This window comes from Musca autumnalis, unplaced genomic scaffold (genome assembly GCF_047663935.1).
Source record: "Musca autumnalis isolate F117 unplaced genomic scaffold, ASM4766393v1 scaffold_4, whole genome shotgun sequence".
NCBI classification, from domain to species: domain Eukaryota; kingdom Metazoa; phylum Arthropoda; class Insecta; order Diptera; family Muscidae; genus Musca; species Musca autumnalis.
In genome coordinates, this window is record NW_027411977.1 from 155,868,233 (window position 1) to 155,894,889 (window position 26,657).

General features: G+C 34.0%; 1 protein-coding gene across 3 annotated transcripts in view; it reads right to left on the bottom strand.

The window, feature by feature from the left end:
• E(bx) (nucleosome-remodeling factor subunit NURF301 E(bx)) overlaps positions 1-26,657 on the bottom strand; it is a 75,490-nt gene that overhangs the window by 42,865 nt on the left and 5,968 nt on the right. For all 3 annotated transcript variants that reach the window (XR_012412713.1, XR_012412714.1, XM_073984676.1), the window contains exons 6-7: positions 25,661-26,653; positions 25,356-25,596 (exon numbers count right to left, since the gene is read on the bottom strand). Coding sequence is in view for 1 of the 3 variants with exons in the window: in XM_073984676.1 (XP_073840777.1) it covers positions 25,356-25,596; positions 25,661-26,653 (1,234 nt within the window). In the remaining 2 variants the exon portion in view is untranslated. The remainder of the gene's footprint in view (positions 1-25,355; positions 25,597-25,660; positions 26,654-26,657) is intronic.

Here is a 26,657-nt window from a genome sequence, read left to right on the forward strand (position 1 = left end):
GTTTAAAATAATCCTTAATCTTGTTGAGGTAAAGATTATACAACCTGTTGGACTCTAAAGTATACTTGGATCGAGCAAGGGAATAATTGGCATAGTCTATAGAAGAGACAGTTTTTTTTTCGAAAAAGCTTATTTTTGAAATTTTTTATTGACGAAAGTTTGGATGTTATCCATGGATATTTAACAGTTGGGACACACTCTGAGACAAATTTATTTAGGATATCATAAAATTTAATAATTACAAATTCAACGTCTGCATGACTCTTACATAGGCATACTGATGTCCAGTCTACAGAAGAAATAAGGGAGTTAAGTTTTCTAAAGTCAGTTTTTTTAACACGTTCGCGGACGTGAATGCTATAGCATTCCGATGCAAAATGACGTGAATGCCATAGCATTCACATTGTCAGCCAATTTTTGTTCATTTACTTGTATACAATCTTAAGTTTTGGTGATTAATATACATAATACGATTTATTTCAACAAGATACATTCTATAATAAAAATAATAATAATAAATAAAAACAAAAAAACTAATTTCGAAAATAATTGGGTGTCATTTTTAAACCTCTCTGAATTTGCTTGCGTCCGCGAACGTGTTAAAATCAGGAACGGATTTAGTTAATTGAGAATGAGTTTCTACAATGGAATCATTATTAATCATGGATATACATAATGTAGGGTGATGATTGTCTTCAGGTGAAGAAATGGGAAAAATTCGGGTTATTTCGAAATATTGTGTAAAATTTACAAAAGCTATATCAAGAATTCTATCATAGTTATTTAATACATTATTTATTTGATAAACATTGAGGTCACAAAATCGATTAACAATCTCAAATGTATCTTGATTTATATTTGCGTCGGATGTTAAGGGAGTTAATGTTTCAGAATCAGACAATTTAAGCCACTTAACAGACGGCATATTAAAATCACCAAAAACCAAAATTCTATCAGAATCATTCATTTTTTTTAATTATTGAGTTTATTGCTAATCAAGTTGTGATGACGGAGGTATATAAGAACAAGTTACAAATAACTTATAATTACCTAATTTAATGGATGTAGCAATAAATTCAATATCAGAATAGTTTAGTTCAATTAAATTAGCGGAATATTTAGAATCAACTGCAATAAGGACTCCTCCGCCTTTTTTATAAATACGATCTTTTCTAAACATTTGATAGTTAGAACATAAAATCACACTACTTAACACGGATAGTTTTAACCACGTTTCCGAGAATGCGATAACATTGTAATCGAATCCGAAACTATCAGTAAATAAGCGAGTTAATTTTGTATTTAATCCTCTTATATTCTGATAGCAAATAGAGAATGAACTATTTAGTTTTTTGATACTGTAGAGTCTTTGAGGCAAACGAGCTACATTATCCTGTTTTTTCCACAAATTCTTTTACAAATGATTTAACAGGCCAAAATTCCTTCGGTATTATTTGCAAGAAGATATTTTCATTCACTACAACTTTAAAAGAGGATTTATTTCCAGAAAATGCTGGTCTAAGCTTATAGCACTTTAAAAAATAATTTCCCTCAATTTTAGATTTAATAAAATAATTTATATCATCAGCTGTCGTATCTGAGGAAAACCTAGATACAAAGACCGCTTTCATGGCCGGAGCCTTTGATAAAGGTCCCTGGACCGCTTGTAGGGATTGCTCAGTTTTGGCAGAAGCAACCACGGAAGGAACAACTGGTCCAGGAAATGATGTCTCCCGAATCTGCTGAGCAGATTGTGAAGTCTTCTGGAGACCAACACCATTAATACTCATCAGTTCAGGATTAGCTGTCACCTTCTCTGAACCCGTATTAACCCCCGGGGCCGCCCGTGCCGAGACTCCAGCATAAGAGTGTACATTAACAGTCTCGGCCTTACCTGAGGCTTTGACCGAGGACGTGTCATCCGCAACACTCCCCTCAGAAACACTTGCCTTACGACCAGGCACAACTTTAGTTGGTACCTTTTTCGTTTCTGGCCAGCACCAGCAGGTGATGATACGAATTCGTCCAATTCTTGATATTTTTCAAATAAATTCGAAAAACTCTTAAAACGAGACGACAAGGACGAGAAGTCATTTTTAATGGAATTTATCTCCGATTGGAGATCTTTGACAAAATTATAAAACTCTGCAGAGAGTCTCCTGCATTGAGGGCAGCACCAACGAACACCAACATTTTCTCGAATAGTGACAACTACTTTTGCGTTAATGCGAGCACACTTAACATGCCATTGATTAAGGCAAAGCCAACACGTAACACATAATGCATCATCAGCAACGATATTACACAGTTCATAAGGGCATGTCATTGTATAATATTTTAATTTTATATGTTAAAATTTAAATTTATAGATTTTAATTAAGAATGATTTCTGGGATTCGAATTCCTTCAGATTAGAAATAAATGAACGTTGGCACTCTATTTTGAGATGACAAACAAAAATACACAACGAAATGTTACAGTAACAATCAACCAACAAACTTAAAATGAAGAATGACCACGCAAAAGGGATTGAGCAATTTGATTAATGTAAGTAACAAAATCTAATGTTTTTGGCCAAAAACACACTTGAATTCACTTTACACTTGAACATAAATCTATCGCTTTACGTAGTACAAATTTTAAATTTTAATTTAATTTTTATTTGACAAACACAGTAAACTAGCCCATAGGGCCATGAGCGGTTCCAAAAACAGCTATACAATAACTACTCTCAGATACTTATATCTAACAATATTTCTTAGCATATCATGAATAGAATTAAACATAAATAAAAGCAAAAGCATGTAAATTAAGAAATGAAAATATATAACAAAATAATCATTAATTGAATCAGCTATGCAACAATATATCATTACAAACTAAGGCAACATTTGTGAACGCTGTATTTGATTACGATTAAAATGAGCACATAATATATTCTTGTAACATTTTAAGGAGGAATTAAATGTCTTGAGACATGGTGGCAGATTGTTATAAACACGATTTTTCGATAAAACGATTTTTCCAAAAAAGGAGTCAACTGCGGAACAATTATCTGTTTGTTTCTCTCAGAACGAGAAAACGTGAACAGACTCAGCACACATAATTTTGTCGCAGCAACGATGGACAACGCGACACGACTCGTGTCGCAATATGGAATCGACCCATTAGTGTCCGTTTCGATAAATTCTGTTTGGGTGTACGAAGACTTTTGTAGTGTCGAAATATCAACGTTTTCGATTTTCACATAATAAATTCTTTAGGTTAATTAAAATACGCTCTTCTTTCGAAACTTCATTGAAGAACTGTGGTAGGAACAGATTCACACTATTAGAACTTGCATCCTTGTTTTATCGTCGTACTTTTACATCGATTTAGGAAAATGCTATGTACGAAGACTGGGACACTGTTTTTGCAATAATTTTGTCATGTAGAAGTGTTAAAAGGAATATATCGACTTGCTTTTTATAAAAATATTAAATTTCTTGAACATATTAGTCAAACTCCCACACTGTTTGCTGGGAACATTTTTCCCACAAAATGGCACCAAATTCATTCTTCCACAATTTCACATGGGAACAAATTCCCAATTCAAACTTTACTGAGAATGAGGGGAGATGGGAAATGGGAAAAAACTTTATTCAGAAAAAAATAAAATAAAACTCATGTGCCATGGCAGTAACCATATAGGGTTACTTGACATACATATGTAGTTTTATTTTATTGCACTGTGCTTTTTTGTGGTGCAAAATGGGAAAAATTAAACAATCACCCTTATTACGGTTGGCGAGTCGTAAGTAATATTTTTATGTGATGAAAAATGATATACAACGACAATTTGTTGTAATAAATATTGCAATAACCGAATAACCATTTAGCCATTTGTGAGATCACTAACAGATGTTTATGTGATGTATGAAATAGTAGTAAGTAGTTAGTCTGCTCTGAGTGAATTCAATAAAATTGAGCATAGTTCATAAGCAACCGTCAAATCAACCACTTGTCTTCCCTTTTGGCCTCTCAACAGGTTATGGGCCCAGAGGCGAATTAGAAGTTTAAAGTGATAATTTTCAAGTAATATAAGTGAGAAGCGATTAAAATGGCATCGACAATGTCTTTTCCATTTGAGAAATTGCGAGGCCGTGAAAATTTTGATACATGGAAGCGGCAAGCAAAATCGTATCTTATATTAAAGAATTGGTGGAAAATGATCGAAAATGGTTTGGCGGCAGAAGCGAATGAAAAGGACAAAGAGAACAATGAAAAAGCGTTAGCTGAAATAACTTTGATGGTGGAACCCAGTAACTTTGCGCACATTGCCAAAGCAGAGACAGCTAAGGAAGCGTGGCAGGCGTTGGTGAGTTCCTATGAAGACACGGGATTAACAAGGAAAGTGGAGCTTTTGAAACAACTGGTGCAGATGAAATTATCTGATTGCGACAACGTGGAAGATTACGTCAACCGAATGATAATGGCATCGATGAAGGTACAACAGGCTGGACTCAAAATTGATGATGAGTTGGTAGCATCCCTTATGTTGCCGGGACTTCCAGAAGAATTTAAGTCAATGGTGTTAGCAGTAGAATATTCGAAGACAAAATTGAGTGTGGTGAAGAATTTGTTGCTGCAGGATGCTAAATTCGATGGATTTAAAAAGGAAGACGCCGCATTTGTGTTAAAAAAGATATACAGTTAGTCAATTATATTATTACAAACGATGCATTTTTAAAAATTTACATGTTTAATCAGGAATTACTACAACAAATTCTTTCAATAATTTTGGGCTTTTTGTAAATATCTGTTGATTTACCTGTTAATGACAACATCAAGCCAATAAATCCAGAAATCGGTTGGAAATAACAAAAACAACGGACAAAAAGGATAGTCACCTGGTTTTTTGTTGTGTCAACTAAATAATTGCAAAATGAATTAATGTGCAATAAAATCGTGAGGTTTCCCCGCGATTTTTTGCATTTAAGGATTTTTAAGACTTTTATGGTATGTGGACATGTAGATCCATAATTTTTGATAATAAATTAATTTTTGTGTATATTCAGAAAAAGAGAAAGTCAGGTAAACGGTTTCGGAAAATATGCTACATTTGGTCTATTCCAGTTATTATAATGGTAAATCCGGAAGAGAAATCCCATATACCGCACCGAAAAAGAAGCCAGGCCAAAATTTTTCCAAAAAAGGAGTCAACTGCGGAACAATTATCTGTTTGTTTCTCTCAGAACGAGAAAACGTGAACAGACTCAGCACACATAATTTTGTCGCAGCAACGATGGACAACGCGACACGACTCGTGTCGCAATATGGAATCGACCCATTAGTGTCCGTTTCGATAAATTCTGTTTGGGTGTACGAAGACTTTTGTAGTGTCGAAATATCAACGTTTTCGATTTTCACATAATAAATTCTTTAGGTTAATTAAAATACGCTCTTCTTTCGAAACTTCATTGAAGAACTGTGGTAGGAACAGATTCACACTATTAGAACTTGCATCCTTGTTTTATCGTCGTACTTTTACATCGATTAAGGAAAATGCTATATGCTATGTACGAAGACTGGGACACTGTTTTTGCAATAATTTTGTCATGTAGAAGTGTTAAAAGGAATATATCGACTTGCTTTTTATAAAAATATTAAATTTCTTGAACATATTAGTCAAACTCCCACACTGTTAGCTGGGAACATTTTTCCCACAAAATGGCACCAAATTCATTCTTCCACAATTTCACATGGGAACAAATTCCCAATTCAAACTTTACTGAGAATGAGGGGAGATGGGAAATGGGAAAAACTTTATTCAGAAAAAAATAAAATAAAACTCATGTGCCATGGCAGTAACCCTATAGGGTTACTTGACATACATATGTAGTTTTATTTTATTGCACTGTGCTTTTTTGTGGTGCAAAATGGGAAAAATTAAACAATCACCCTTATTACGGTTGGCGAGTCGTAAGTAATATTTTTATGTGATGAAAAATGATATACAACGACAATTTGTTGTAATAAATATTGCAATAACCGAATAACCATTTAGCCATTTGTGAGATCACTAACAGATGTTTATGTGATGTATGAAATAGTAGTAAGTAGTTAGTCTGCTCTGAGTGAATTCAATAAAATTGAGCATAGTTCATAAGCAACCGTCAAATCAACCACTTGTCTTCCCTTTTGGCCTCTCAACAGGTTATGGGCCCAGAGGCGAATTAGAAGTTTAAAGTGATAATTTTCAAGTAATATAAGTGAGAAGCGATTTAAATGGCATCGACAATGTCTTTTCCATTTGAGAAATTGCGAGGCCGTGAAAATTTTGATACATGGAAGCGGCAAGCAAAATCGTATCTTATATTAAAGAATTGGTGGAAAATGATCGAAAATGGTTTGGCGGCAGAAGCGAATGAAAAGGACAAAGAGAACAATGAAAAAGCGTTAGCTGAAATAACTTTGATGGTGGAACCCAGTAACTTTGCGCACATTGCCAAAGCAGAGACAGCTAAGGACGCGTGGCAGGCGTTGGTGAGTTCCTATGAAGACACGGGATTAACAAGGAAAGTGGAGCTTTTGAAACAACTGGTGCAGATGAAATTATCTGATTGCGACAACGTGGAAGATTACGTCAACCGAATGATAATGGCATCGATGAAGGTACAACAAGCTGGACTCAAAATTGATGATGAGTTGGTAGCATCCCTTATGTTGCCGAGACTTCCAGAAGAATTTAAGTCAATGGTGTTAGCAGTAGAAAATTCGAAGACAAAATTGAGTGTGGTGAAGAATTTGCTGCTGCAGGATGCTAAATTCGATGGAGTTAAAAAGGAAGACGCCGCATTTGTGTTAAAAAAGATATACAGTTAGTCAATTATATTATTACAAACGATGCATTTTTAAAAATTTACATGTTTAATCAGGAATTACTACAACAAATTCTTTCAATAATTTTGGGCTTTTTGTAAATATCTGTTGATTTACCTGTTAATGACAACATCAAGCCAATAAATCCAGAAATCGGTTGGAAATAACAAAAACAACGGACAAAAAGGATAGTCACCTGGTTTTTTGTTGTGTCAACTAAATAATTGCAAAATGAATTAATGTGCAATAAAACCGTGAGGTTTCCCCGCGATTTTTTGCATTTAAGGATTTTTAAGACTTTTATGGTATGTGGACATGTAGATCCATAATTTTTGATAATAAATTAATTTTTGTGTATATTCAGAAAAAGAGAAAGTCAGGTAAACGGTTTCGGAAAATATGCTACATTTGGTCTATTCCAGTTATTATAATGGTAAATCCGGAAGAGAAATCCCATATACCGCACCGAAAAAGAAGCCAGGCCAAATTTTTTCCAAAAAAGGAGTCAACTGCGGAACAATTATCTGTTTGTTTCTCTCAGAACGAGAAAACGTGAACAGACTCAGCACACATAATTTTGTCGCAGCAACGATGGACAACGCGACACGACTCGTGTCGCAATATGGAATCGACCCATTAGTGTCCGTTTCGATAAATTCTGTTTGGGTGTACGAAGACTTTTGTAGTGTCGAAATATCAACGTTTTCGATTTTCACATAATAAATTCTTTAGGTTAATTAAAATACGCTCTTCTTTCGAAACTTCATTGAAGAACTGTGGTAGGAACAGATTCACACTATTAGAACTTGCATCCTTGTTTTATCGTCGTACTTTTACATCGATTAAGGAAAATGCTATATGCTATGTACGAAGACTGGGACACTGTTTTTGCAATAATTTTGTCATGTAGAAGTGTTAAAAGGAATATATCGACTTGCTTTTTATAAAAATATTAAATTTCTTGAACATATTAGTCAAACTCCCACACTGTTTGCTGGGAACATTTTTCCCACAAAATGGCACCAAATTCATTCTTCCACAATTTCACATGGGAACAAATTCCCAATTCAAACTTTACTGAGAATGAGGGGAGATGGGAAATGGGAAAAAACTTTATTCAGAAAAAAATAAAATAAAACTCATGTGCCATGGCAGTAACCATATAGGGTTACTTGACATACATATGTAGTTTTATTTTATTGCACTGTGCTTTTTTGTGGTGCAAAATGGGAAAAATTAAACAATCACCCTTATTACGGTTGGCGAGTCGTAAGTAATATTTTTATGTGATGAAAAATGATATACAACGACAATTTGTTGTAATAAATATTGCAATAACCGAATAACCATTTAGCCATTTGTGAGATCACTAACAGATGTTTATGTGATGTATGAAATAGTAGTAAGTAGTTAGTCTGCTCTGAGTGAATTCAATAAAATTGAGCATAGTTCATAAGCAACCGTCAAATCAACCACTTGTCTTCCCTTTTGGCCTCTCAACAGGTTATGGGCCCAGAGGCGAATTAGAAGTTTAAAGTGATAATTTTCAAGTAATATAAGTGAGAAGCGATTAAAATGGCATCGACAATGTCTTTTCCATTTGAGAAATTGCGAGGCCGTGAAAATTTTGATACATGGAAGCGGCAAGCAAAATCGTATCTTATATTAAAGAATTGGTGGAAAATGATCGAAAATGGTTTGGCGGCAGAAGCGAATGAAAAGGACAAAGAGAACAATGAAAAAGCGTTAGCTGAAATAACTTTGATGGTGGAACCCAGTAACTTTGCGCACATTGCCAAAGCAGAGACAGCTAAGGAAGCGTGGCAGGCGTTGGTGAGTTCCTATGAAGACACGGGATTAACAAGGAAAGTGGAGCTTTTGAAACAACTGGTGCAGATGAAATTATCTGATTGCGACAACGTGGAAGATTACGTCAACCGAATGATAATGGCATCGATGAAGGTACAACAGGCTGGACTCAAAATTGATGATGAGTTGGTAGCATCCCTTATGTTGCCGGGACTTCCAGAAGAATTTAAGTCAATGGTGTTAGCAGTAGAATATTCGAAGACAAAATTGAGTGTGGTGAAGAATTTGTTGCTGCAGGATGCTAAATTCGATGGATTTAAAAAGGAAGACGCCGCATTTGTGTTAAAAAAGATATACAGTTAGTCAATTATATTATTACAAACGATGCATTTTTAAAAATTTACATGTTTAATCAGGAATTACTACAACAAATTCTTTCAATAATTTTGGGCTTTTTGTAAATATCTGTTGATTTTTTTTTTTACCTTAATAGATACAACTCTATGCGCAACATCAAGTGTCGGGAGCAAACACTGTTTTAACTTAATTAGTTATGGGATAATTATTTAATTTTTAATACACTTAAAATTGTATAAGCATGTCGCATTTCAAATCCACTTAATAGTTATTAAAACAATACACTCTAGTTTTAAGTTTTACGAAATGTTATTGTTATTAGTAATGCTATGATGGAAAAAAAGGAAGTCTCAATAAAATAATCTAATCTAATCTAATCTGTTGATTTACCTGTTAATGACAACATCAAGCCAATAAATCCAGAAATCGGTTGGAAATAACAAAAACAACGGACAAAAAGGATAGTCACCTGGTTTTTTGTTGTGTCAACTAAATAATTGCAAAATTAATGAATGTGCAATAAAATCGTGGGATTTTCCCGCGATTTTTTCCAATTAATGATTTTTATGACTTTTATGGTATGTGGACATGTAGATCCATAATTTTTGATCATAAATTAATTTTTGTGTGTATAACATAGACAGTATATTAAGAAAAAGAGAAAGTCAGGTAAACGGATTTCGAAAAATATGCTTCATTTGGTCTATTCCAATTATAACAATATACTACCAATATAACTACCAAGATAACGACCCTAAGCATAAATCTAATTTATGTAGAACTTGGTTGTTATACAACTGTACCAAAGTTATTTACATCCCGTTCCAGTGTCTAGAAATCATCGAAATTCATAGGTATCATTCGAAAATTCATAGGTACACCTGAAGGAAAAATTCGGGAATAGGTCGTCCACTAACCTGGGGCACTAAATAAAATGCAATAAAGAAGAATGACTAAAAAATACCATTGGAATATGACATTCCGAAACATATTTATTGAATTCAGATACGTTTACAAGCAGTTTTTGATGCCAAATGTGGGCATACGAAATATTAGAACAAAATACCGTGAAAGACTGAAAAGTTGTGAATTTTGCAATTCTTTAGTTGACAGTGCAAATAATGAGTTATACTCATTTTTGTTAATTTTAAGAAAATGTATAGTGAAATTTGGCTACTTTTTATTTTATTTATTAATATACATGTGTAAGAATTGTATTGTTAACAAAAATACATATTAATAATGATATTTATTTATACCAATAAAATTATGTTTTATTTAAAATTTTGTAATAATTTTGGTTTTGCAATAATTAAGTTGACTAACTGTATACTAGTAGAAAGAAGTTAAAGTGCCATGGTTGTAAGAAGGAGGGTCATTTCATAAGAAATTGTCCCAACAAGAAAAAAATTGGTAATTATAACAGTGCGCAAAAACAGAAAGAGACAATCAAAACGGAACACACGTTTTAGAGCGATCAAGCGAACATTGTTCGCTCGTGTAAATGAGCTCATAAATGCAGAAGAAGATTGGTACATCGATTCTGGCGCTACTGCTCACATGACAAATTCAAGATTGCTTTTGTCTAATATTCGCACAACTACTGGGGGGTTACTCTCTATTTCGATGCGTAAGAAAAATGCGATGCGTAAGGAAATTAAATGCGTCTCTATTGCGTTTTCGTATCTCCTTTCTAAAGTATTTTTGTTCCTTTTTCCTTTCTGACACCGCCACAATATGTAGTACAAAAGCCAATATAAAAATCGTGCGTTAACGCAAATATCTTGCGTTACCAAAATACTAAACGCAAACGCATCGCAATACAGAGTAACCCTCCTGGTAGAGAAGTAACGGTAGCGAACAACAACACAATGAAGGTTGAATGTGTAGGAGACGTGAGAGTGGCATTGGATGATGGGTGTAAAAAGACAAATGCAGTGTTAACTAATGTAGAATTTGTTCCATCTCTTGGCACAAATTTGTTGTCAGTGAAACAGTTAACGGCGAATGGCAACAAAGCAATTTTTGATAAAAATATGTGAACAATTTTTGGAAATGATGGCGTTGAAGTGGCAAAGGCAATGTTGGAGAACAATTTGTACAAACTGATTGGTTTACGTTTTATAATTAGAAATAAAGCGTTTACCGTAAACAACAATACAAGTGTTTGGCGCAGAAGACTTGGGCATATTTGTGATAATACCTTAAACAAATTAAAAGCTGCAAATGAATTCAACTTTAAGGTTGATGGCCAGAAGTGTGAAATTTGTATTCAAGGCAAACAGTCCAGAGGTTCGTTTAAGGAGGAATGTCACAGAGTTTGTTCAATCTGATGTGATGGGTCCATTTCAACCAAAGTCATTTTCTGGTGCGCGGTATGTATATTGTCACGTTTGTGGACGACTACTCGAGAAAAGTTTTTTTGACACCAATTAACCCTCCCAGTCCATTTGTCGAATATATTTGACATTTAACAATGTTTTTATATGGGCAGAAAATATGTTTGAAACTGAAAGGGTTAAAAACAAATCTGACGTGTTTGAAGCCTTTAAGAAATTTAAAAATATGGCGGAGAATCAGTGTTCTAAGAAGATAAAGATCTTTCGATCAGATAATGGAACTGAGTACGTCAATGGAGCGTTCCAAAAGTATTTGTCCAACTCTGGAATCATTCATCAGAAATCAGCGCCGTTTACGCCGCAGCAAAATGGGGTGACGGAAAGGCTTTTGGATTCGGGACTTGGCAGCAAATTTTGGGCTGAAGCTTCTGTTACCGCAGCATATATTTTGAACAAGATTCCATGCAGAAAAGAATCAAGATGTCCTGAGGAAATATGGACCGGCAGAAAACAGGAATTGGATTATTTAAGAATATTTGGCTGCAAGGCGTACGTACATATTCCCAAACAGAAGAGGTCAAAACTTCAAGCTAAGTCGACTGAATGCATTTTCGTGGGGTACAGTCTAGAGAGCAAAGCATATCGTTTGTTCAACCCGAAGACGCAGAAAATTGTAACTAGCCGTGATGTCGTATTTATGGAGAATCAGGTATGTAGCACTGATACAGATAATACTAATGAAGTTCGCAATACTCTAGTAGAAGTCATAAACGACAACGAGGGAGCGGCGTGTATAGTAGAAGAAGCACAGCGTGATGATGCAGTAGAAGTAGTCGAGAATCCAGGGGGTTACTCTGTATTGCGATGCGTAAGAAAAATTGTACCGAATCAAGTAATTGGTACTCTCTAATACGTTTTCGCATCTCCTTTCGCATATAATTTTCGCAAATCTTGTATCACCGTACTCTGTAATACGAAAGCGTATGTCAAACTCGTGCGATAAGCGCAAATATCTTGCGTTAACAAAACACCAAACGCAAAGGAAACGAATCATGTAAGTTAGCACAATTAAATGCTTGTATTTACATCAAAATTGTTTATTCTTTTCGGGAAATGTTGTTAAAATGTTGACGTATAATAATTTAATAAATTATTATTAAAAAATCAAATTACAATTATTAATTATTTGCGGCATTGGAAAGAACTCTTCGTCGAGTCTCATATTTCATAGGTTTTAGTAATAATGATGATACAAGTAAACAATTTAAGACCCATATCTCGGGAAGTATAGACTTAGCTCTGGAAAATTAAATATCGTTATAATCAGGGTACCAAGGGCTACCTATGGTAAAAATTTCAGACCCATGCGAGAGGTGCTTCTAAACGACACTTGTTCCAAATTCTTTATTTGTCACCCAAAGTAGTAAGCAATGCTAATTTTTCATTGTATTTTTTAGATATCGTAGAAAACACTTTGTATCGTTAAATGAAATATTGTTTTGAGGACCAATAGCAAGAGATTTGCACAAGAAACCGTATAGCATTTACATAATTTGTTGCTATAAACGAACAATTAAAATGAACATTTTCAAATTTTGGTTTTTGCAATACATTAGTTGTCTAAATGTACATAACCGCATCTTTATTGAGACGAAAACATTTTTTCTCCTTGTAATCCGTTCCGCCACCGAATCCATATTTTTTTGTTATAGACGATTAGCAAGTTTTAAAAACGCACGTACCGAACAAAAATTTTTTTTAAATGTTTTTATTTACAATTTTTTTGACATTTTTTTTTCTCATTCTTCGTTATTGTTTACATTGTACAGCCAGCTTTGACATATTTTCGATTTATTTTGCGAAAGCCGGCCATATTTTCAGTTTATTTTGCGGAAGCGTTTGCGTTTGTGATACAGAGTACCAAATTGTACTCTTACGCATTTAACTTTCGCATCGCATTTGCTTTCGCATCGCAATACAGAGTAACCCCCCGATGTTTCCATCGACAGTTTAAAAGTGGAATACAATGAATATTCATACGATAATATGGAGTTTGAAGATGCTGATCAAGAAATTTCTGGTGGAAATAGCGATACTGAGGTACGTCGATCAGGTAGACTGGCTGCAAAGTCACGAGCAAATTATACTTTTTGTGCTGCTGCGTTTATTGCAAATGATCCCATCACCTTAGAAGAAGCCATGAAGTCAAGCAATGATAAGGAATGGCGTAGTGCAATGGATGAGGAGATAATGTCGCTTGCACATAACAAGACATGGGAGTTAGATTTGCCAACCGGAAGAAAACCATTAAAATCCAAGTTTGTTTTTAAGACAAAATCAGATGGATCCGGATTGAACACTCGACATAAGGCAAGATTGGTGATTAAAGGCTGTTGTCAAAAGGAAGGAATCGACTATGAGGAGACGTTCGATTCGATTTTTTGTTGGCACTAGCAGTGAAGCATGACATGCACATCCATCAACTCGATGCCGTAACCGCATTTCTCCATGGTGAGCTTAAGGAGGAAATATTTATATGATTCAACCAGAAGGTTATGAAGATGGCACGAATCGAGTTTGCGTATTGAGGACTAAAAAGGAGTGAGATTGATCAATGTGTTTATTATTATCGTGAGTCCAACAAATTTTTGTTCGTTGCTATATACGTGGATGACGCGTTAGTATTTTCAACCAGTATGGATGTGACAAATAAATTAAAGAAAGAGCTATCGACACATTTTGGGATGAAAAATTTTGGAGAAGCAACATCTGTACTTGGAATGAGAATACAGCGGTCAGAAAATAGTATCAAAATTTTTCAATCACAATATTTGCAAGAAGTTTTAAAGCGTTTTGGTATGGACGACAGCAAACCAATATCTTCTCCAGTCGATATGAATCAAAAATTATCCATTGAAATGTGCCCATCGTCTGGAGAAGATAAGGAGGAGATGAGCAAAGTCCCATATGTGGAAGCCGTGTGTTCATATCTGTTTGCTGCACAAAACACGAGACCAGATATTTGTTATATTGTCAATCTGTTGAGTACTTTTAATGCCAATCCTGGGAAAGCCCACTGGAAAGCAGTTAAACGAGTAATGAGATACTTGAAAGGCACAATTGAAAAAGGCTTAGTATATACCAAATCAGGTGGCGAATTAGTTGGTTTTTGTGATGCTGATTGGGCCGGCAACGTAGATGACAGGAGATCATCTACGGGCTATGTGTTTACGACGCAAGGAGGACCAATATCGTCGTGTACTAAAAGACAACGTACAGTAGTAGCCTTATCGTCAACTGAGGTCGAGTTTATGTCAGTTGTTGCTGCAATGCAAAAAACAGTTTGGCTTCAACGTTTTCAACGAGAACTATTGAGTGTAACCAATATCATAACTTTATACTGCGATAATAAGAGCGCGATACAAATAGCACGCAATAGTTCATACTCGTCAACAACGAAACATGTAGACATCAGAATCAAGTTTATTCGAGAAAATTTGGAAACTGGTCGTATTTGTCTGGAATACTTGGAAACAGGAAAAATGTTAGCAGATCTATTCACCAAAGCTGTAGCTGCTGATAAATACAAATTATTTTCCACTCAATTTGGACTAATATGAACTCTATGATTTTTTGTATTATGGTAAATGCTTATTCAGGGAGAGTGTTGTAATAAATATTGTAATAACCGAATAACCATTTAGCCATTTGTGAGATCACTAACAGATGTTTTATGTGATGTATGAAATAGTAGTAAGTAATTAGTCTGCTCTGAGTGAATTCAATAAAATTAAGCATAGTTCATAAGCAACGGTCAAATCAACCACTTGTCTTTCCTTTTGGCCTCTCAACACAATTTTTTACTTTTATAGAATGTTATATCCTTAAAAAATCAAAAGAAATACATTCGTAATTCCCAAAACGGATTTCTCGTTTTAAATATAAATAAATCGGTATTACGTATCGCGTAATACGACAAATGGGTATTACGTATGGCGTTGAAATACGAGGAAAGAGTCGTGACCGATTTTGTAAACGACAGCATATAAAAATATAAACAAATCAATTTCAAAAGAATTTTTGGCAATGTTAATAATCATTGGAATATATTGGAAAATAAATACAATAAATACAAACTTTACTACTTTTATTAATTTGCATAAGATAAATTTCGTATTTTTATCAGATGACAAACTTTCTATTGAAAATCTGTTAGAGTCCTCATATAACGATTCATGCAATGCAAATTTCTTAGTTTTTGTTCAAGAGATGATTTCAAACAATTGTTTTAAAATTAAAAAATATATATATTTTTTAATTTTGTATGAGAAAAAAAATTTTCGTTGTCGTAAATGTTACGTCCCAATAAACAATTCTTGTCGAGCGCTCTGATGTTAGAATTTTTTCGAAGTTTTCTTAAGCTGTTCAGAAAATTTACCGGATTTTCTAAGTTTGCGTTTGAAAGTATTTACCTTTTCTGATAGGTTTCCGAACACCAAAAAGAGTTTTTGCTCGAATCTCTGCACGAACTCTTCAACTGCTCGAACTCGATTGTATATTTAGATTTCAGACATAATTTCTGGTAAAATTCTTTAAAAAATTTAGAAAAATATCCGAAATTGAAAGAATTTCGAATTGAATTTCGAATTTCGAATATAAATATTTTCTAATCATTTTCGAATATTTTTTTAGACTTCTGGCCGAATTTCGGGCAAATATCAGAATTTACCTTCGAATTTCCTTAAATTGTTCTAAGGTAAATCGTCAAGAAACTCCAATAAGCATTCTGAATTTCCAAGGACAAAACGTTCCGAATTTTGCGAAACGCTTCACACAAATTCGGACCTATTTTGCATGCGATTACGGCATCAGAAATGGAAACTTGTGCAGAAAATACATCCGAATTCGGTACGATCTCGGCAAAAATTTTTTTATTGGGGTGGTACCAAAAAGTATCCCTACGACAACGACCACAAAAACGTCTACGCCGAACACTTATTTTGATTGTAAAAACTGTAGGGTTAGTTGTTCTTCTGAATTAATAGTTTAAAAATGATCTACTAATAATTCTTTAAATTTTTGTTACTAAAAGAATTCTTTAAAAGTTTAAATTTTTGTTTTTTTGTACAAATACATACATAACACCAATTAAACATTACGACACGTCAGTTTGCAATTTTGGATACGACAACGCCAACCGTAATAAGGGTGGATAAGAGAATAGAGGCCAAAAAAACAAATTTTTGGAAAAAGCGTAATAAAAAGCTTTCAGTTGCAAATTCCCCTAGTTGTTCATTTAATGGATACGTCATTCCTAGTTAGAGTGGCTCGTCTATATAATGTTTTGCCCCCTGCGTTAAAAAATTTTGGTGTTTCGTATACTACGTACTCCAACAAACTTCTTCAGCATTTCAAATAGTGTTATTGAAACGAATTTTTCTATTACATATACATTAATTTTCGTTAATGCCCCTGAGAAGGCAGCCATTAAAGAAAAAAAAAATAGTTTTTTGTGGTTATGCCTAATGTGGTGTAGTATTAGTTATCTTGCTTATGCGCATTTTTCCTTGAGGGAGGATAATTACTATTTTTTATAGTTTATTTATATTTTTTTTTTTAATACAATAATATTTTAAGAAATTCGTTTAAGAATTTTTAATGTTTACTTATAAAAAATGGAGTAGTTTTTCCTATTTAAGGTTTAGCTTAATGCGTACATACATATATTGTAATTTTTTTTATTTATGGGCCCCATCGCCTCAAATTACATGTGAAATAAATGAAATGAAATGAAAACCGACTGAGTATGAGGTTAACATGTTTTGATTTGTTACAAGTGTGAACAAAAAGATGTTCACACTTCGCTGAAAAAAGACCTTGTACATCTACAAGAGTTGTATATTTACCACTATTAGTAAATACCGCTAGTAAAAGTTATCTTAAGAGCAATTCAGGGTGCCACAAAAGGTTGATGGACCCACTCGGAAAACATTACTCCCATAGGATAAAGGAAGAAAAAATGCAATTACTCTTACAGTTAAATTACTCAAACGTACTGTCATTCATACTTAAACTCTTCTCCTTTAAGGGCAGAGTAGGAGGAGATGTGCTTGCAACAAATACACATTCAAAGAAAGCAATTCTTTTGATTACTCTGACATAACTCCTAAAACTTGTTGAGGTTATATTTCATTGTTTAAAGATTTTTTGGGCAAAAATATGAACGCGCAGCCGATTTTGGATCTCAAATACTTGCCGCCTTCAATTGTTATTTGTGTACGTTTAATGATTTAAATATATTTTCTCTACAAATCAGTAGAATCGCTATAATTCGCACCAATAAATCGAAAACATCAACAAAAAATAGTTTGGTTGTTCGCGCTTAAATTTGGCGACGTTGCACAGTGCGAAATATGCGAACTTTAGTGGAACTTTACTCAAAAATTAAAGTACATAGAACTAACGATGTTATTGTTGGGATCCATTGCTAAGTATCCTACGACAAATGCCTCATATTCAGTTTTGTGATTTACCTCGCGAAACAACTACCCAGCAAAATTTGACGGAATGGGTTCTTTGCGATGACGTGATTTCATGTCATCTTTTGCATTGGTTCAAAGCAAGTCGTGAAAGATCCGATCTTTTCATCAGCATTTGTACCCATTCCATCGCTCCAATAGAGATGATGTTTGTGTTTTTATTACACACCTGTTTATTTTCATTTTGGTATGTTCCAGTACTGCAAAAATCTACTAATTTTTACTATTTTTTCCGATAACATAAAGGAAAAATTGTTATCGTAGTAAAAATAAGTAGATTCTTGCAGTTTCTGGAACAGACCAAAGTTGTTAGAACTGTCGTCGTGATGTTGTCTTACATTTCTGGCATATCAAACAACTAAAACTTCTAAACAATTGGTATTATATGAAGTCCCAACCATCGAGCTAAAAATAGAATCGGACTGCACACATTGCTATTTTAAAAGTTCCCTTGTCTGTTCTAAATCTGACATAGAATGAAATCAATCAAATCTCGCTTCTTGGAATTTGAAACGAAACGAAAAGGAACAAGAATCTGAAAATAAAGAAGAAACTACTTTTGGAAAGAAACAACTAAAAATAAATTCCATAAAAAGTCTCTCCTCCCCGTTCGTTACATTTTGTTCTTAGAGATCCCTAAAGCAAGCCGGGTTGTAGATCCCTACATATTTCCGTCACTAAACAAAAGAGTATAAATTACCAAAATGTTGTTATAAAATAACAAAATTATAAAATAAAAGTAATTTACGAAATAAAAGTACTTAAAGGAGTGCATTTGGAGTCCATGTTGAAATCTGAACTGGTGATGGGAAGATAATTGAAAACACCTTTTGTAAGATGAAAGAATATCAGTTGCGGAGAACGGAGGAAGTAATCTTTTGCGTTGCAGCGGTGGTGATTACATTGCAATTTTGGATGTAAACTTTTGAAAAACTAAACTGATAAATTAATTGTAGTTATTTCATGAATTCGTTTGAATTAATAAAGAGTTTTATTTAATTAATTTGTTTGAGTTTTGTTTTTCATGAAAACCATATTTCAATACAGCATTTCCATTTTCCAAACAAGACATGAAAATTTCATGCCAAGGGTTTGGTGAAAATGACATGCCAAAGCATTGGTTAAAATGACATGTCAAAGCATGGGTGAAAATGACGTGTCAAAGCATTGGTGAAAATGACATGTCAAATCATTGGTGGAAATGACATGCCAAAGCATTGGTGAATGACATGTCAACGCATTGGTTAAAATGACATGCTTAGGATCCAGAAAAGAACGTCATCTTTTGGGGTCCACGCTCATATAAAATTCATCGATGAAGATGCTAAAAAGATGACATGCTAGATCACTTGCACCCATGATTGAATGTCATCTTTGGCATCGAACATTTTGCTGGGTAGAAATGCACTTAAAAGTTGCACTTTGTTTTACAATATTTATTTTCCTTAAAAATTGCTTCTAGCTTTACTTAAGTAATATAGTAATACAATATATACAAACAAATGGTAAGCTAAGACCATATTTTTTGTCGGTGTTATAATTCTTGACAATTTTTTAATTATTTTATAGACCCAGCAAAATGTTCGATGCCAAAGATGCCATTCAATCATGGGTGCAAGTGATCTGGCATGTCATCTTTTTAGCATCTTCATCGATGAATTTTATATGAGCGTGGACGCCAAAAGATGCTATTCATTTTTGGACCCAAAGCATGTTATTTACACCAATGCTTTGACATGTCATTTTTACCAATGCTTTGGCATATCATTTCCACCAATGCTTTGGCATGTAATTTTCACCAACCCTTTACAATGACATTATCATTACGACGAGAGTTTTAACAAAGTTGTTTGTGATTTCGAGTCTCCGACAACATCAAACCTATTGTAAATAATTAATCTTATATATTTAGAAAAATGTGTATAAATAAAAACACAAAATTCGTCTCTATTGGATCGATGGAATGGGTTCAAATGCTGATGAAAAGATCGGATCTTTCACGACTTCCTTTGCAGGTTCAAAGGCTAATGAAAAGATCGGATCTTTCACGACTTCGTTTGAATCAATGCAACAGATGCCATGAAATCACGTCATCGCATGGAACCCCTTCCTTCAAATTTTGCTGGGGAGTTGTAATATCTAATTTAGTTTGGTTGCTATCCGTTCCCCAAAAATGCGCTTTTTTAAAAGTCTACTAAATTATTTTTTTTTATAAGTTTTTGAGGATTTTTTAAGTATTGCAGAAAAAATCGCACATTTTCTGAGAAGTAGGATATTTTTCTATGTACAAACCAAAAATTAGCTGCAGGTTTGCGCAGGTTTGAGAGATATGCGACTTTTTCAGAAAGTCATTGGAATATTCTTATATCTATATTTTAAAAAATTTGATAGAAGGACCGGCATTTGACGTCAATGTTTGTTTCGTTTATCCCAAAATGCGTTCACCAATACTAAGAAATGTTGCTTTTAATAGTTTTATGACTATTCTTGCGAATTTTATTCACATTTTATAAAAAAAATGTCAAATTTGAGTAGATTTCTCAGGACATCATTAAGTATCTAAGTCAAAGCCTACATAGTTGCACCAGATGCTTTTAGGTGATATACTCATTTGCAGAACCGTGTAATAAGATAAACATATTCTCAGTTCAAACGTTCAATTTGTAAAATTTATGTTATATCAATGACACTATACTAAAAATAAAAAATCTCAAACATTGATTTTTTTATTTTAATTTACTAATGTATGTGGATGCTTGGAGGGAGGGGCCAAAGCAAGGATCTATGTCCTGAATTGTTTTTTTTTTTTTTAGAATATTTATACCCTACACCACCTTGTGGTAAGGGGTATTATGTCTTTGTGCTTTAGTTTGTAACATGCAAAAGGAAACGAGATAGACCCATAGTTCCTTTTATATACATAGAATCACTTTGTGAGTCGATTTACGCATGTCCGTCTGTCTATCCGTCTGTCCATGTATTTTTGTAAACAAAGTATAGGTCGCATTGATTGTCCGATTCGCATGAAAATTGGGGAAGATAGTTTTTTTTTTGGCCAAAGGACGAACGCTATTTATTTTGGTAAAAATCGGTTCAGATTTGGATATAGCCCCATATATATCGGTCATCTGAATAGGTTTGAATTTTTTTCTTTTTATATGTTAAGTTATCTTCTGATGAGTTCGTATTACAGATCCATACTATTTAGTTTTTGAGAGACCTATCCTATGCCAACATTCCCAAGAAAAAACTTGACGGTGTTGCCATATTTTCGGAAAATATTCTAATTATAATAAAAAATGTACAAAAAAGTGTCCAATTTTTGCGATCATTAGAATAGGTTTGAATCAAATAAAATTGAAAAATTGTACTGCCCATGCAAATAATGCGCAATTTTTTGGTTTAGTTTAGTAAAATGGAACATTCTGATAAATCCTACAACAAATTTTACCCGCTTTATTAGAAAAGTGGGTTCAATTCTCAACATGGAAAAGTTACCAAGAACTTTCAGATAAAATCAAGAAATATCCAAACAAAAACGTTTTATAAACTTGCTTTAAATGACTTTTTGATTTCGTAAGATCTCTTCTGAGCTTCGAAAATTGTCTGAAAGCAAATACCAAGTGTAGCCATATAATTAGGATCGATAAATTAGAAAGGCCATTGAAAATAGTTGGTATTTTAGTTCAAGTTTCATTTTTTAACTATCCTTGCAGTACAAATTTAAGTATTATCATGGTCACAAATCCACCATAGGGGACCACATGTATCATTAATGTTCGAAAATTGGTCTGGAAGAATGTTTCTTCGACGACAATAAAGTAGAAAATTGTAATTCAAATTTAACTCAAAGGGGCATGATATCGCCGACTTTTATAGTGCTTAACTCTAGAAGGGGAATTACAATTTAATTTTTGGTACAGGTTCATTCAGGAAAATAATGTTAGGAAGGAAACTAAAGTTTTCCCTATGATTTTGACGGTCAAATTTAAATGTCCTTACGAAATTGTGTTATTTACTTATAGTGGCTCTATTATTTCGCACACCTCTTTACAGGCTCTACCCTGCCTAATACAAGGTCAACCCCCAAATTGAACAAATGTTGACTGCATTTTCTTTACGAAATAATGTTCCACTATAAAAATGCAATTTACGCCATAAAACACTTTTCAGAAGTGATTTAGAAACGTTTAATATCTTATAACTTCTGTGGCTCTATTATTTCGCACACCAGTGTATGTCCAATTTTGATGATATTTGGACTATGTGACGGAATTTGGTCTACAAATAAATGTGAAAAATTATGTCAGAATCTGTTCTGATTTGGATTTAGTTCCCATATATATTTTACATATTCACAGTGGTGTAGGGTATTATATAGTCGGCCCCGACCGACTTTGATCCCTTCCTTACTGGTTTCTATTTAATGAAGACAAATTTTAAAGTAAATCAAACTCGGTGTGCAATAATTACCTAACACCATTTAAATATCCCAAATAAGGTGCCACTTCATATTGGGGCTATAGCAAAACTAGGAAATACGTTGCTAATATTTTGCAAAACGGTTTTCTGCCTACGGAGAACATAAAAATTAAATTCTCCTCCTCTGCTTGTAGACTTATGTATTCTTATCTGTTGTAGGAAGCAATATGTGAGTAGTAGTAATTGTACGTCCAGCGTTTTATCTGTGAGTAGTGGTGTACCACAAGGTTCTGTCCTGGGTCCCTTGCTATTCATAATGTATATTAATGATCTGTTTAGTTGTATTGCAAGTAGAAATTGTTTGTCTTTTGCATTTGCTGACGATGTTCAGCTGTTGTTTGTTGGTGATTTTGTGTTTTTGGACGTTCTTCAAAATACAATAAATTTCACTGTTAGTATGTTAGTTGACTGGATGTCTGTTAATGGTTTGAGTGTTAATGCGAATAAAACAAAGGCAATACATTTTGGCAATATCCCCGAAGGTTCAATTACTATTTCCATCCATAATAATGTTATAGATGTTGTTAATAATTTAACTTATTAACAACATCTATAACAAATTGTCTGGGTGTTATTGTTGACAAAAATTTGACTTTTGAGGCGCATGTTAATACGGTTGTGTCCAAGCTTATCTTTGCACTTAGAAAGTTATACACGTTGGATATCGTGTTGCCTCATGTTGTATGGTATTGAAGTTTTTAGTGGTACGTGTGGTTATGTCTTGCGTAAATTGCGTTTATTGTTTAATAGAGTGGTACGGTACATTTATTCCATAAATTGGCGTCAGCATATTTCAAGCTATGTCGAGAGCTTTCACGGTTGTAGTTTTCGTAATTTTGTTATCATTAGGTGTCTTTTATATTTGTATAAGATAGTAAACTTGAAGACACCGGTGTGCGTTTTCGAACTGTTTTCCTTCGGTAGGTCGGAGAGGAATGTGCAAATTATTTTGCCAAGAATCAAGCCAGTGCACACTGATCCCAACCTGCGACAAAAATCGAAAAATCGATATCAGCAAATCTCTGCGACAATTCAGCAAATTTTCTCTAAACATATTATATTTTAATATTCCCGCACTGTTTTTGTAATTTATAACGGTATTTAACAAAACAAAACAGAAGAAGTTGACTTTTATGTATGATCTCCTAAAAACTTTAAAAACATCAGTAAGGTTATGACTTTTTACAGTACCTCAGTGTGTACATGTACAAATGTGTACACATTATTCGCATAAAATGTGCTGGAAGTCACATTTTTTATAATACTTTTTTTGTGGATGTTTTTTCCAAGTCCTAAAAATTGAAGTAGAGTTTTACTAACTTCGCCATCCTTCGCCACTCTCCAAATTTTTTGAAGAATGTTCGAAATAGTGTTAAGTTTACAAAAAATTTGGTTCCAGCTGCATATATTTTCATTTCCGTGTGTGACATTAAAAATACTGACGATGCCTCTGGTCGTTTCATTGAATATGCCGTATTACTGTATTCTCAGTTTCTTCTTTGTTTTGTGTTTTAATTGTTTGTTTTGGTTTCTTTCTTTAAAGATTTAGACATTCTTGTTTTGGGATCTACTTATGACTGTATTTTTTACATTTGTATATTTTTGATATAAGTATGATGCTACATATTATATGGAAAACAAGTAACAATGTAAAGTTCGGTCGCACCAATTCGAACCGAAAATGTAGATAAAAACCTCAAAATAACTGAAATAGGGAGGTACCCTAATATGAGGGCTATACCGAAACCTGGCCCTAAGATCACAATTTTTGGCGCAGAAGGTTTTTTATCATTGAGAACCCCAAATGGCAAATTACAATCAATTCGGGTCGAAAATGTTAATAAAATCTTCAAAATACCTGAAATCGGGAGGTATCGTAATATGAGAGCTATACCAAAACCTGGAACTAAGACTACAATTTTTGGCACAGAAGGTTTCTGACCATTGGGAACCCCAAATACCAAAGTACAGCCAATTAGGGTCGAAAATGTAGATAAAAGCTTCAAAATACCTGAAATCAGGTGATACCGCTACATGGGGGCTATAGGAAAAACTGGACCCATATGGATGATTTTTTGGCTAAAGTATTTTTGACTTACTCTTAGCATATACTGAAAAAATCAGATTGATCCGACGATTATAAATATTTTTGTCGCACCTTCCCATACAAGTAGGACCACTGTGCAATGTTGGAGAAGTCATTTTTTATCAGAGTTTCGCGTGCATTAAATAATCTGCCACCTTCACTTAAGAGTCTTGGGGGATCACTTCTTTCTTTTAAAACTAAATTGTACACTTATTCCCAATCTCATGATATATGGCCAAATTCATAAATTCATAGCTATGTTTATTGAGTTGTCCCTAAAATGTGGTATATTTTGCTTCTTTTAATATATTATATGCTTTTATATTTGTTTGGAGTAGTATATGCTTAAAACCCGTGTAATTAGAAATTGTTATTAAATATTTTTATATCTTTTAGTTTTAAGGATTAAGTTCAGAGTTAGGTGTAGTTTAGGATAACTTTGTTTTTGTAACATAGATGGCATTATAGGCTTGGCTACCCATTCGAAATAAATAAAATAAAAAATAAAAATAAAATAAAATGCCAAAATATGTTATATTGCTCAATGGGCTATACCAATACGCGAACAGATATTGACAATATTTTTTACATATGTTCTCCATCCACTGAAACCCAAATATACCAATTTGCAGCAAAATCGGTTTAAAACGTAAAAACGCCACTGATATGTGGGGGTTATAGGAAACCGCAGGTCTATTTGGCCCATAGTTATCCACATACGACCCTCAACTATAAGAAACATTTTTGGAAAATTTTAGTAACCTACGTTCTTCACATTAGAAGTTATGAGTAAAGTTCCACTAAAGTGCCCATATTTCGCACTGTGCGTTGTAATGAAACATTATAATGTGGTGTTTAATAAATATCAATTAATATTCTTACCTTTTAATAGTTGTTGTTTCACTTGTTGCTGTACTAATGCCAACTGTTGTTGTGTAAAATCATTACCAACCAGGCCCTGCAATACTATACGTGGTCCTTGATCTGTTTGAATAACTTGAGCTGTCACACATTTAATAACAGTACCAGGAGGTTGACCCTGCAAAAGGCTCTCTTCTATAGACATCGAGTGGTTTGGAGGTTGTTGTTGGGAAACAACTTGTGGTATTACTTGTTGAGTTTCCTATATATTAAACAAATAAAAAATATTACTGTTATATATGTATGTATTATTATCGCCATATTACTTGTTGGATTTGCTGCGATACTGGAGGTACTGATTTGGTAGGGGAAATTTGGTTCTCCGTTGACGTGTTCGTCACAATGTGGGAATTTCCATCGCTTTGTGTTTTAATATGGGCCACTATTTGAGCTTGATTGTTTCCCAATGGTTTTATTATCACTTGTTGCCCATTTATTGTTGCAACCTGTAGTTTTCCCTGAGCTAACTGTTGTGCCAAAGCGGAATTCTGTACAATAATTTGCTGCTGATTATTTGCTACATTCGGAGAAGTTGCATTTGTTGCAGAGCTAGGGCCGATTGTATTTTGAGAGGTTTTCAGGGAAATATGGTTGCTTGTATTTTCAATGGTATTAGACGGATGCGGTGTATGATGCTGAACTACCAATTGCTTAACAATTTTTCCTGCACCTCCGGATGGGTTTTGTATAATATTTCCAGAAGGCTGGGTAGTGTTTTTCTGTATTGCCGATTGAACAACTTGTACGCCCGAATTTTGAGTAGGCACAGACCTTTGTGTTACAATCGTTTGCCCTGGACTGAGTATTATTCGCTGACCGCCTACCACAATTTGTTGCTGGACATTGCTAGTATTTACGATTTGTTGTATGACTTTTTGTGATGTATTTGTTTCAAGATTGATTTGGTTTCCACTACTTGTATTTGAACTGGTAATCACTTGCTGCTGGTTATTCGAATTTTGTGATTGGACCGTTTGAGAAATATTTGAAAATCCTGTAGCTGTAGATTGTTGCTGTGAAGATTGAATTATAACTTTTTGGCCCTGAGCATTCTGTCCTAACAATAATTTCTGCCCGGGCTGTACAATCAGTTGTTGTATTCCTTGGTTATTGCTGCTTATTACTTTAGTTGTATTTGAACCAGTAGATGGCACAAGATTAGAAACTACCTTCTGAACTGCAGGTGACGTTGGATTTTGTTGATTCAAAGCCGGATTGGCAAGTTTGGTTGCAGATGTTCGAATAGGCGTTGAAATAACCTGA